The sequence below is a fragment of the Cuculus canorus genome, chromosome 14, assembly GCF_017976375.1.
Source record: "Cuculus canorus isolate bCucCan1 chromosome 14, bCucCan1.pri, whole genome shotgun sequence".
In the NCBI taxonomy this organism is placed as follows: domain Eukaryota; kingdom Metazoa; phylum Chordata; class Aves; order Cuculiformes; family Cuculidae; genus Cuculus; species Cuculus canorus.
In genome coordinates, this window is record NC_071414.1 from 12,810,116 (window position 1) to 12,823,951 (window position 13,836).

At 39.8% G+C, this 13,836-nt stretch overlaps 1 protein-coding gene across 8 annotated transcripts in view; it reads right to left on the reverse strand.

Moving 5' to 3' along the window:
* Positions 1–13,836, reverse strand: part of SGCD (sarcoglycan delta) — a 378,321-nt gene that overhangs the window by 68,030 nt on the left and 296,455 nt on the right. For all 8 annotated transcript variants that reach the window (XM_054079590.1, XM_054079588.1, XM_054079593.1 and 5 more), the window contains one exon: positions 10,688–10,789. In XM_054079590.1, the coding sequence (XP_053935565.1) occupies positions 10,688–10,789 (102 nt within the window). The remainder of the gene's footprint in view (positions 1–10,687; positions 10,790–13,836) is intronic.

Here is a 13,836-nt window from a genome sequence, read left to right on the forward strand (position 1 = left end):
TGTCTGCAATTTTATTTATTTTTCTGCTTTTAAATATTGATGTTTTACAAAGCTTCTCATTGGAAAAAACACATCTTACTTTTCAGCTGTGCTGCCTTGGGCTGCAGTCCTATCAAATGACATCCAAGAGGATTGCTCAGCTTGCATTAGTACTTGGAAAAAGAGGCTTTCCAGGCATTGTGAAGAGTGATATGGATGATTCAGTGAACAGCACGCTGCTCTCCAAGTCAGTAGCCACTCATTCATGGTGCCACCAGCAATCTTTTGTAGCTGCTCTTGGTTTCTTAGCAGAGAAGCAGATCTCGGATGTTAACCACTTTTATTCATTAAATGCCCCATGACAAATCCATCCCTTGTGTATATCAAGAGAAAGATGATAGAATGGTATATTGTTTTACTCAGGGAGAACAAGAAGTAGATGCAGAATCTCAAGCTGCTGCTGGACAGAGAGAGAAAGGGGAAAACCTAGGTCATAAAGAAATTTTCATTGCATAGTTTTAGACCACGAGTTAAGAAACCAACAAAGCATCCTGCATTCACCAAGAGACTGCAAATCTTGACATACATTTACTCACCATTTTCATAAACAGAGATTTACAAACCAAACTGTAGCAGTTCTGCATTTGAAATAAACTTTAAATAAAATCTTCCCTCATAGACCATAAAGAAGGATTTCCTAAAAAAAGACATCTCTGTCCTTAGAAGGGCGGTTTCCAGGGGAGGTTGGATGAGAAAGGAAGAGCTGAAACACCTTGAATTTTCTTTCTGCTCCATAGATTATTCCCTTTCAGAGAGAAATGAGGAACAGACTCCCTGCTAGTACCTTGTACAACCCACCTCTGAAAATTCTGCTACTTTTTAAGGCCAGACTGGAAGCAAACCTAAAAAGTTCATTGGACTCAGAATCACAGTAAATCAAGAGAAAATCAATGGTCATGACATTTTATACAGAAAAGCTGCAGTAATAACTGAAAAAAGGAAAATAACAACAACAATGGGCATTGTGGAAACTGCTTTCCTTCACTTCCACCGCCGCCCCTCCTCAGAAGGACAATTTTTTACCGTATCAGCTTTTATTTGAAAATATCTGCCAGCTCTGTCATCACAGTCCTTTACACTTGCTGTATGAGATCTACTAAAACGAGCATGCATGTGGACACAGGACTCACACCAATCCTCAGCTGCTGCAGGAGTGAATGAACAAGCTGCTTTGCTCACCCTCAGCCCTGTCTCCTGTTCCTCTATCTCTCTACCTATTGGCAATATAAAACCTTTCAGAGGAGAAGGCTCTGTCTGTCCCCATGTTTGTAGAGACCAGCAAGACGGACTCCTGCTGCTGGCTTCGCTCTGCCACACATACACAGAATACGTAGCAATTGTAGGGCATAAACCAGCAAAGAACACACCATATGCCTAACTTTATGCATGATGTCAATGAAAGTACTTACGTCTGTAAATTATGCACATATTTAAATATCTGGTTGGACTGAAGCCTAAAGGAATGATTCACTGACAAATTTATAGTCGTTTTTATTGCACACGTACAGAAATGTCCTGCACTCCAACACTATGCCACTAAGACTGGTGTGCGATGGTCCCTTCCTGAAAGATGCTGGCATACATGGGAGTAGATGGCCAGACATGGCCTCAGACAAACAGAGATCAAAAATAGAGATGTTCCAGCCAGTGAAATGTTAACAGTCAAACAAATCTTACTTTTTCTTTCAAAAGTGGCAGACTAGTTTTCCCAAGAGCCTCAACCAATTTGCCCTAAAAGAAAAGTAGCAAATTTAGAGTTGTTCTTGTTTTTAGCCCATGTTCTTCTTTCTCCAAATCCAAAACCTGTCACTTAGAAATAGAACAATCAGTGAAACTCTTATTACTGGCATAGCAACTTGTAAATGAAACCTGGAAGGTTTGGCATTCCCTTCCTGTTGCAAATCAAAGCACACACACTGAACTGTCTGTAAAATCAGTTGTGCGTGCTTGCACTTCCTAATGACAATACTGCTGGTCTTGTCAAGTAACGCTTGCCTTACAAAATACATAACTTTGCTGCTGAATTAGTTTCGATCAGCGGAAGAGTTGCAGAAGTGTTTGCTGTCCTGTGGTAAGAAGACACAATGCTCTGCTCTTGAGGCTTCTCAGAAATACATTCTTTTTCTTTATAATCAGTAATTGGATCTTATTATTTGTCTTTTAGTGATTTCTTTGCCTATTTGTCTTTATCTTTTTTCTATCCGTACTTTATAAAGGATTATTCCTTTTTCATTTTTAGTATTAAGAAGTTGTTTTTGTGTTTCAGCCTTTCCAAAGCAGCCAGAATCCTGACTGTCAGTAGTTATGTCTAGACACAGTAAATCCTTAAATTCAAGGCCTTTGCCCTTGACAGAGAGGGAAATTCAGCAGTACACAATTGCACGTGTTTTCCCCTGAGCAGTTTCAGGTGCTTTGTAAGGCTTACTTCTTTCTGAGCCTACAGCTTGTTAAGATGAAATTTGGATTGAGTTTCAGACCGCAAATTCAAGACTACCCTACAAATACTTTCAATCCCACAGGATGGTTCAGGTCAGCTGTAGTCAATGACAAGCAGAGCTTCTCTTTTAACAGTAATACCTGTCCAACGATACAAGTAAGCAGCAGAAAACCCATCAACAGTAGGTCTGACTGATGTGTCCCACTCTCATGAATCCCCCAGTAAACCCTCCGTGCTTTTTGGGTTTTTTTTAATGTAAGATTACACATAGAAAAATAAGGACTATGTACAGCTTCAGAAGATTTACAAGCCTGTAGGAATACTGAGAGGAGATAAAAAATGGTTAATTACAAAAAAACGAGCTTCAAAGCATCTTACCACTTAATTCATAGAGGTAGCACACAAATTTGAGATGCTAACCTGAAGCTGAAATAACAGACACTAGAAGCATGGTTCATGTCCAAGGAAAACAAGAAAGTGCCTGCCAAACTCATTCAGCTCAGCCATTTTTTCTTTCAACTTCAAAATCAATAATTCCATGTCTTTTCTTTTTCCTTTTGGGGAATAAACTAAATCAAATGCTTATTCTGTTGCTTTAAGTTCTAGTGCCTGCACTCCCATCTCAAGGCTTGTGACTTAATTGAAAACATGATGTTATTTATAACATTTCTGTGGGAATACAGGTCCACCACAAAACTCAACCCCACTGCCCTCCTCTTCACAGCTGAAATACAAGCAGTTTCTGAGATCATGGTAAAACTGCAATGCAAAAGCTTCAAGACCACTGAGCCTTAGCCCAGTGCTTCACTTTGAGCCAGGATGCACATCACTTGCTGTTATGACTGCAGAGTCCACCTGCAAATGTTTAAAATTAAGAGAAGGGAATTGGATCAGAACAGCAAAACAAACACCTGATCTGAACAGCTCCCCTCTACTTACACAACCCTCTCAAGCAGAAAAATTTCACCTGTCAAAGGGAAAAAGCCAATGAAACTGGGAGATCATTTGGGAATTTCTCCATCTCCTCCATGTTTGGCTTCAAAGATGCTAACTAGTCCTCATCAGCTTCACGGCCCAAACTAGAGGGTGAAATCTATTGACCATAAAGTGCTTATTCAGCCTGTGGGTTCAGATACTTCCGCAATGACCATGTCGGGTCTTCTGGACACAAAACCTCCACTGATGTCAGGATAAGAAAGTATGAACACATTGTTCCCAGAGTTAGTTCAGAGGTGTACCCATGATGAAAATATAGACAAAAGCCAAGGTAGGTAGCCCACTTGGCACAGCTGATTGCCTTTAATAGGTGTTGATTACACTGCTCATATTGCATGAAATTAAAAAGCTTACAAATGTTATGAGCCATTACCCTTCCATTTAAGAGAGCATATGACAAGTTAGCAACATTTAATGAAATCCTTTTCAAAACGCCATAGGCAGCCTTCACAAGATTTTGCTTTGAAATAAAACTTGCGTAGTTATTTCAGAAAGTTTGTTTACTTCAGAGCTTCCTCTCTTCTCTTCTTTGGGATACTCGGCTTTTGCAGTAGTGGGATTATTCAGTTCCCCGTTTTGCTCTCTCAACACCAGCTTGTTTAGACAAACAATGGGGAACAGACAAAGCAAGATTTAATTCTGGTGTTACTGAGAGTACCATCTCAGCCAGCCTAAAAAATTTCCTTCAGAATTCAAAGTGGAGAGATTTCTGGCCAGTTTAACTGTGAAGCTAGAGGGAAATGTTTCCATACTTCCTGTAAAACTTACTTAAGCTTTCGCCTTTTCAGCACACTGCAAATATCACAGAGGCACTAACTGCCTCGACAGCACCGGGGCAACCAAGGTTCAGCCTGAAGTAGGCTCTCTGGATTTTATTGCTCAAGAATGAAATTTATTAAGAGGAGAGCATATCAATTTTATAAATCCTATTGGACACTCACAGTCTACTGCCATCTGTGGACTCAAATCTGCTTCGGCTGGCGATGGCAACAATATCTGTGCATCAGGTGAGGGTGCTTCTGCCAGAATGTTGCCTCAGCGCTTCTGTTTCTTTTTACTGTTTGTCCCACTGACTGCCAGCTCTCCTCTCTGTTGATAGCTGTTGGATAAGCAAGACTCAAACTGACCAAAGAAAGAGAGACATTTATAGCAAAAGCATACTGGCACAGAACCTATGACAAGATATTTGGAGTGGTGCCACAGCCAATGATTAACAAACACTACAGGGTGAATATGAGATGGTCAGGCATGGCTTCATGAAGCTTTCTTTTGTTGGCTGTGCCATCACGAGCAACTGTGTTCTTTTCTTTAAAATTATTAGGGTTTTTAAACAATATTTTAAAATCTACTGCCAAAACTCCACCAAGAAGCAGTAAGCTATGAAGTCAGAGGTGCTTCAGAAGTTGACTTCAAATAGCCTGGTTTTTTTTCCACCCAAAGACACAGCGGTAGCTCAACTGCTCCAGAGGCAAGAGACCACCATCTCTGTGAGCTGCCAGGAGCTCTCGCAGGCTCATTTGCATCCTAGTGTGCAAAGGACAGCATTCCTCTCTTCTTCGAAGAAAACTAGTCAGTAAGGGACTAGCTAAATGCTGGGAAGAGTAATTGCCAAAGAGGTGGTGGGAGTGCGCAGGGACTGCTAATTGACGGCAGCACGTTGAGACAAACTTCATTTCCAGCCTGTGATGGTTTCTGTGAGTGTGCTGAAATCCTTAAGCACTTTGCTAGATCAAATCATCAGGAACTAATTCAATATCCTTTTACTGCTCTGTAAACTCTGACAAAAGATGAAAAGGAACCATTTGGTATCCTTCCTCAAAAAATAGCAGCCTTCTTTCGTGCTATCTGAGCCCTTACGGAAAGCTAAATTTCTGGTACAGAGATTAAACATCACACAAAGTTGCATTTATCTTCCCATCTGCATTGCCTTTCCTTATAGGTGAATGATGCTTTTTAATCCAAATTAGTATGTTTTATATTTTTATTTATATTGTTTATAAATATGTATTTATGGCTATGAAGTGGGTATGCGCCATCGTAGGCACGTCATTGTTTAATCCAAATAGATGGTTTATTGTTTTTCAGTGTGTATTTTTAGCTCTGAGGCAGGTAGACCTGCAGAGCAAATAATACCAAAGAACACGGCCGTTACAGGACTGCTTCTGTGCTTTAAAATTGTACTACTCTTCTTCCAGATCTGAACATAGGGAGACAAGTACATTGGCCAAATAATTATTTATCACTCTTAAAAGCTTCCTTTAAAATTTCTATCATTCAAACATTGGCTGGGGATAATGTAAAGTACAGACAAGCATATTTTATGTACTTGCTAGTCTAGCTTTTATGCTGATGAGAAGTTACTAAACACCAGTAAAGGGAATAGCAGTTATCAGCCCTAATTCACAAGGGTGATTTTTTTTAGGCCAAACAGATGCCCTTGCAGAATCACAGCCAAGTGTTAATGACAAACCCAGTCCTTCTTCCACTGTAGTCACTTGTTATTTCATATGGCTTCAAATGAGACCAGCTTTGCTGCCACACTCTGAGCGAGCACTCTGCTCTCAGTGAGGCACTCGTTGCCACAGTGAGCAGGATAGGGACCTCTAACATCACCCACAGAAAGCAAAATAGAAAAAGACACTGCACTTTGCCTCAGGATTTTTTCTGTGATGTATAGGATTCTTCTTTTAAATTATTTTTTCAGTTGATTAAAAATAATGGCAAGCAGACCTTGAACACGAAACTGGTTAAACACAGTAAGAGATCTCTTTTAAAAGACATCCAAATTATCCTCAAATTCTGCTCAGTGAATTTTGCTACCAGTTATATCTGTGCCACAACAGAACAGCTTGGAAATGCCCCTCTCAGTAGCAGAGGACAAACAAGAAAGTTGGTGTCCATGTTCAGATCTGTGTTCCCAGACCCACCTATCAGTATGAGAGTTTGCAAGAGAGCTGAACAGGTGGGACTTCAACCAAGAGGTTTATACTGCAAAAGATCTTTGTCAGGTAAATCCATACTCTTGCCTTTAAAAGCAGCCGGGGCAAGGAAATTAAAGCCCAGGTGTAAACACTTGCAAATTAAGGTTTATTTTTTTTTATCAATGCACTTGAAATGAACACTGAAAGGGCAAAACCATCGCAATCGTCTCATAGCAATATGTTTCTCAGCTTCCTAAAGCTGAGATTATCATCTCATTGGTTGTCATACAGCTCCTGAGAGAAGTAATTTACTTGATTTTCCTGTATAATCACAGCACAGGATTCTATTTCTGTTGTTATTGGAATGTAAAACGCACGTAGCCTGTTCTCTGTCTTGCCCCTCATAAATTACTTACAGACCTGGATGTGGCGAGCTTCAGAACACCCCATCTGCACTAAGAAAGCTAAATATGTACTTACTATATGTTTCAAGGAACCTGCTAGTTAGCATTTCTTCTCAACAAAGGCAAGAATATTTGCAGTTTTAAATCTCTATTCAAATTAACGCAATGAAGACTGAAGACCACAAAACCGTTGCCGTTGCTTTCCAGCACATAAAATTAACAACTTGTGCTGTTGCGTGCAACTTTCAGTCAAAGTTTGTCTCATTTATAAGCAAGCAGATGGTTCACATGATAGTCCACAATAAATTACAACAGTTAGAAAGACAGCTACATTTTGAGAGTGACAGTGCAGCTGAGCTACAGATGGGTTTATAGATGACCCTTCCAATTTTTAATAATTTCCATAATTTATGTGCAAGCAAAGAAATGCAAGGATTCCTAATGCACCTTCTTGACTAAGTACAAATCACTTTTATTTACACAGGCAATACTTCATGGTCCAGTTAACTTCTTAATTAAAGGCAGCAAGATGCTCATGTTCCATGCAAGTGGCATGGAAAATACTGTTTAGTGTGCAATATGTTCAGCTGGGATTTTAAGATGCTCTGAACGCTCCTGGAAAAGGGAACACATCCACCTCATTTCTTTCAAACAAGATTACAAGGGTGCAAACCCTGCTACCACCAGGTACTATTCATTAATCTCCAGATAAACCTTAGGCTCACGTGGTAATAAGGTTATGTTTATTTGCAAGCTCTGATGCTTAGAAATACTCTCCTAATCCAGGAGGCACTACAAACCCAGTATTACTGAGCCAGGACTAGGATGGTGAAACAACAGGAACAGAGACCTTTGTTACATGAAGAGAGAGGGTTTTTGGGGGTCAGTCTTGAATGGGTGAGGGAAAAGGAAATTGACCCTGTGCACATCATTCTCGAGATAGGAGGCAGCGGTGATGTAGAAAGAAACTGGCTAGAAGCAGCTTTAAGAAACCAGTTCATGTCAGAGTCAGCCACTTCTCCAGTTTGAGACTGAACCATGTTGGTCTAATCCTTCTGCAAATATTTGTGAAGGCAAACCCAGAACAATGCCTTTGTTGAGTCATTATCAAGTGCATGCCACAATACAACAGATTCAGTTCTTCTCGGTTGTAATGTCAGTTGCGATTAGTTACCTTCCAAAAGGAGCAAGCTAAATGCAACTACTCGCTCCAGAAAGTGATGAAAGGGGCAGTACCTACTCGAGCTCATTAAGGCACAAATTACAGAAGTTCAGAGGTTCCCATACACCCAGTCTCCAGTGTTGACATTTGAGGGCTTTTCCTCCTCTCTATGCCTTGATCTGCTCTTCATGCCAAATTAATTTTAAAAAGCAATAAACATTTATTGGGAAATCCAAAACTATCTTTAAACCAGAAGGCACAGCTCCTAGGAAAGCAAGTCTGTGTGTAATTTTATTTACCACCTTCCTGGAACTTAAGAGACACAGAAGAGAAGAGGAGGCACCAGTGACAAATTCAGGCTTTCAAGAATTATCACAATTCATGCTTTGGAAATATTTTGGCAGGATTTGCCCAGCTCTGCCTGCACTAGAGCCATGTAGGGAGCAACACTGCCAAGACACATGAGTGGGAAAACCCACTCCACAGAGGTTATGGGACTGCAGCCACTTACACAAGAAGTGATTCTTCTCCTGCCATTTCCATAAGACATCAACACCTCTTCATCTACCACAGAGAATGACAGTGAAATTAAATTCTTTTTTAAAAATCTTCTGCAAATAACAGCACCTGAAAGTCTTTCAAGCTCTCTATAAAACCATTACCTATTATCACACACAAGTCTCTTCAATTAGATATATGAAAAATATTATGTGTCAGTTTATTTCTGTGATGCTCTTTACCGTTATTTGTTCTATTATTTCTGATACACTTGGCATATTTAAAGCCACATTATGCACTTCTGAAAACCCAGAGAAGATCACTATAGAATTAGCATGGATGTTCATCTGTACTACTGAGATCTGAGTTTGGCACTTGATTTTAGCAATATTCATCAGGTTCAGGAAGTGCTAGTATGCCTCCCTCCAAGAGAACACTGGGTCGTACCACTGTGCTTTAAAAAATATAGTATTGTTATTTAATAATATTTTAAAATATTCCATAACTCCCACCCTCTGATAGACTGTAACCCTTTCATTTCCTTACAAGAGGACAAATTTAAACACAGCACAAGAAAGCAGAAGTTGACTGAAATAAATAGCATTGCCCCTGTTGCCCCCAGCCCAATAGTAATTCCAGTATTTTGAGCAACATGAAAGCCAACACAGGTTATTCCAGTTTAACTGGAAACTGAGAAGTCAGAGAAACTACATGCATGGTGTAAGTAACTCTGTAGTTAATATAGTTCCCAGGACTCGTCTACTGAAGCCAGCAGGCATGCTGCAACTCAGATTAGACTTTCTGGCTTGCAGCTAGATCCTTCGCTGGCTAACAGCAAAAATAATCCTGAATGAGGAATAAAGCAAGGAACGCATACATACAGGCCTGACCTTCTTGTTCCTTGCATTCATTAAAATGTCAATGGTGTGGAAACTAGTTTCATAACCTCAAGAATGGGACACCTTTTGTCCTCTCTGCCATATTAAAATGTAAATCAATATGATAATATGAAAACAGTAAACTCCCTGGTAGCAAGACATGGTTCTGAGTTCTTTTAGTAATCAAATATTATTTCCAGCAATCTAACTAGAGAATAAGAAATGTAAGTAGCAATTTGTCAGTCTATTTATCAAACGGAGTGCTGCACCTTTCCACACATTTTATGTTACAAAGTGTATGACATGTAAGGTTCTATGGCTCTGTTTTAATTCAGAGTTGAAAACATTTATAGCTATGAACGTTTTCTTATTAACTTTTCTTCCTAAATGATTATGCTTGTTCAAATCAATTCCTAGCCATCTTACAGAGGTTATAAGCTTTAATAATTGAGTTGGATATTGTATTGGCTGTTGTGTTGATTATCCTACAAGTTCCAATTTTTACAAGAGCACTGAAATACTGAGATAAAGGGATGTTACCTTTATTTAATTAGCTATCTGCCGTTGTTATCAAAATGGAAGGCTGGTATCTGACTCAAATTAACACTTTGGATCAGGAAACAAGACAGATGACATCTTCTGAGCAGAATCCTGGAAACTCTCTATAATTGTTTCAGTTACTTTAAAGCTGCTCAGGACAAACAGGATTGCATTAGAAAGATCAAAAGTCACTGACAATCAATGAAATGCTGCTATGAAAACGCTATTTCAATCACACTTGGGTTCTTTCTCATTTTCTGTTATTAACATCCTTGACACTTTTGTCAAGCAGTGTCTCCGAGCAGCACTGAATTTTAACTGCACATAATTTTAAAACAGAATATGAAATAGGATTGTGCACATAAAATGGGTTTGTTGTGCCAGCTAACAACAGATCAGGCCCCTCTGCCAAGACCTCACCTCTCTGCCTTCTGTAGAAAAGGAGTAACTAGCGAGCTGGATTTCATAACTGCTTGCCATGCCTCTACCTTGCAAACATTAGGTCTCTCAGTTTAGGGTTGTTTATGTTTTATCTCAAAAAGAGATAAAAAGACCATGTGAAATCTCAGAGGTCCTGAAAGCGTTTTAACTGTGGCTTACACAAACTAAAACTGTATATCAAACTTTGTAACTGCCCGGAGGATATCGTATCCAGATTAAGTCCTCAAAAGACACTCACTGTCTCACTCCCCAAATTACATTTGCACAGAGTGGCCAAAGTAATTCATTTGATAACCAAGCCACTCTGCCACTTCATGGTTTCTTAGTGTTAGGGCTACAGAAATGTGCTCATTCTTCTCCCAGCAACTTACTGGTCTTGACCGGATTTCTTTGGCGTAGAGAGGTTTCAAGAATTCTGAATCTCCTTCGAGCTTTAGACCTTTTTCTGTGATTCTCAGGTTCCCCATTCCATCCTAAAACAAAAAGAAACAACCCAATTAGGTACAATTACTAAATTCACCAGGCTGCCAATAGCTGATTTTATTTTTTTTCCTAGAGGATAATCTGTAAAGCACTGGGAAGTAATAGAGAATACAATTACTAGTGTTATCCTTCTAGCTCTGTTTCTGTGAAAAAAAATTTCTATTCAGAACAATCTGCAATGCCCCCCAGTAAACCATTTTCACAGATGAAAGATGTTCTTTTAAGTTAGCCATCTCTACTCAAAGAGACGCAGTGATGCTCTGTGTTAACAGGAAGCTATTCACTGTAATATTCACCAGCTGCCTGTATATTAATGTACCTTCTCATTCATAGCAAACCCATATAAAGACTATGTGATTAATTTTACCGAGTTCCATACAGAGAATACGTGATTAATTCTACTGAACTGACAGAATAAGGTCTGGCGGTGTAGGAGTATTGCAAAAAAAAAAATGTGGTAGGTAACTTAACTCCTGGTATTTGAGAAAATCACTGCAAAACATGGACTCTTTGGTGGGATTTCTTTAGGGTTGTTAGCCATAACAGTAAAAAGATGTGGAAACTCGTTGATTAGTTTCAAGTCATACAGTCTTTCCTGTCCTTTCAATATTTCTAAGATGCTGCACAGCTTTTTATTTTGAATGTACATTTATGGAAATATTTGCTCTGGGAGAAGCAGTGATAGAACAGGAATATCTTTCCAATAGATTGCTCTTTTGTCTTAGACTAACTCCTGACTTTTCTCTCCCGTGATGATCAGCTCAGGATCAGAGCCCTCACTCTGGTTTCTGCACAGCCCGAGCACATATCAGCAATCTGTACCTCTGTATCCAAATGTTTGGGTCTCCTGAGTAATTCTCATGCCTGTCAAACAGCCTTTGCAAAGAGGTCAGGCATTAAGTGACTGAAGTAACACGCGTTTCTGTCCTCTCCTCATTCAAATTTCACAGTTGCGACTATCAGCCCTCATCGTCTCCCCAGCCCCGCACCAGGCTCCCCGGTCCCCACAGCTCCCTAAGCTTCTACGGCAAAAATCTTGACAAATGGCATGAAGCGTTGGCTGCAAGCCTCCAGCAGATGACTGCAAATAGTCCATTTTCTTAAGAAATTGTTTAGTTATGTGTGTCCAAGTTGTAATGAAACACCTGACAAACCATAATAGCAAACAAAATACATGTCAAAATTTTATACAAGTTTTTCTTATGGCTTTTATGCAATAAGACAGGTATCCGGATACATCGGCACAGAGCAGAATTGGACCAATCTATATTTCACCTTTAACTTGTGAAAGTCATAACTTTTACTAAGATGAGGGATTTAAGTTCATTTCAGTTAGAATTGCTTAGAAAGGTGTATGTGTGTAAGAAACATGGTGTAGTGAGGGAATTGCAGAGATAAATGTATAATCAAAATCACATCAAATGCAAGGTATTATTTCTAAGAGTTAGGGTGATTGCCAAAGTCTGCAAGAATTGAGGTAAATTGGGTTTTGTTATTTTTTCTATAATAAAAAGATGGTCTGAAGGATACCTTTTAGCAGAAATTTGGCTGACATTATTAAGGCTTGAGACCGAAGCTAGCAAAAGCTATGTCTCCACATGTATAAATTAAGATTAGGAAATGACCAAGAGTTGAGCAGTCAAGAACAGGCTTGACAATCCTCAAACATAACGGTGAAGGAATCTTTAAAACTGTTTTGGTTTGGTTTTTTTTCTATTTCTCCAGGCTAGAGAAGCTGGAGGGTGATGTTACATGATGCCTCAAGGGCTCCAAGATAAGGCAGGGTACAATAATCACAGAAACCTACAATAGCTGGAGCTCAGCGTGCGGAGAACATTGCACTGACATCAGCACACACATCAGCACTTCCAGCAACAGGATTCATGTTAGAGTCATAAAGATGGTGAAACCCAGGGCCGTGCAGGCCACAGGATGGCAGGAGTAGTAATTTTGAGGAATTACTGATCTATAAATATGGACACGTCATACTGGCTCCATGGCATCTGATGCAGTTTAGGGACTCACTGAGAGGACCTCAGCTGCCTCCATCTCAAGTGCTACTAAGCCCATCCTTAAATATAGAAGTCCGAATTGAAAGAGCCACCTCAGCTTCTAACTCACAGCTATTTCAGGGTTTTTAGAGGAAAGGGGTATCTACTTCAGTAGAAGCCCTAAGAAGATCAAGAGAAGAGTGGGAAAATCCAAGAAAACCACATGGATTTTCATACACATCTTGCACGTTTTCAAATCCAGCTGCAAAAAATAAAATACATCTGTCACATCTTTCTCCTCCTCACATTGTGTGTACACCAACAGCACTGCAAGACGGACCACTGCCACTAAATGTGAATGGCTAACCAAACAAGATCTGCGTTAACTAGTGCCAGAAGTCCTGAATTTAGAGGGATGAAAATCAGAGACATAGCACAGTCTTAACAGTGACACTGGTCACTTGCCAGAGGATCTCCCGTTCCAAGCAGAATTGCTCCCAGCGTGTACCCTGCCAAGTAAAGATCCCTTTTACCAGAGCGTGCTGTCTTATGAACAAAGGCAGGCTCAGGAGTGCCGGGTGATGAAATGACTGCTGTCATCTCATTTTGAAATCAAAGCTGTAAGTAAACTTTAAATAGAGATGTATGCCAAAACCGCTATTGATTGTGGAAGGGAGGGAAATGAAAGATAGGTCACCAAGTGCCAGTTGCTACACTTGTCTCACGTGTAAAATACTGGATTATGAATTCTGGGTTGTTGTTGGCACAGAAGGATGAAGGAAAATGAATGAAATATGATTATGCATCAAAGAGCTCAGATTAAATTTTGATAGTGGTATGCATTGTGATTTGAGAGAGCAGGAATTTTTATAGCTGTCTGCAGACCCTCACACATTTTGAGTTGCTAAAAAAACCTCTACATTCCCTCCCCCCCTCCTCCCCAAATACATATTTCAGTGAGGTTATAAGCCCCGAGGGACCTCACACTGCAAACTCTTCTCTGGTTTCACTAAGAAAAGTTGCAGGTCGTGTGAGCTGGTATACGC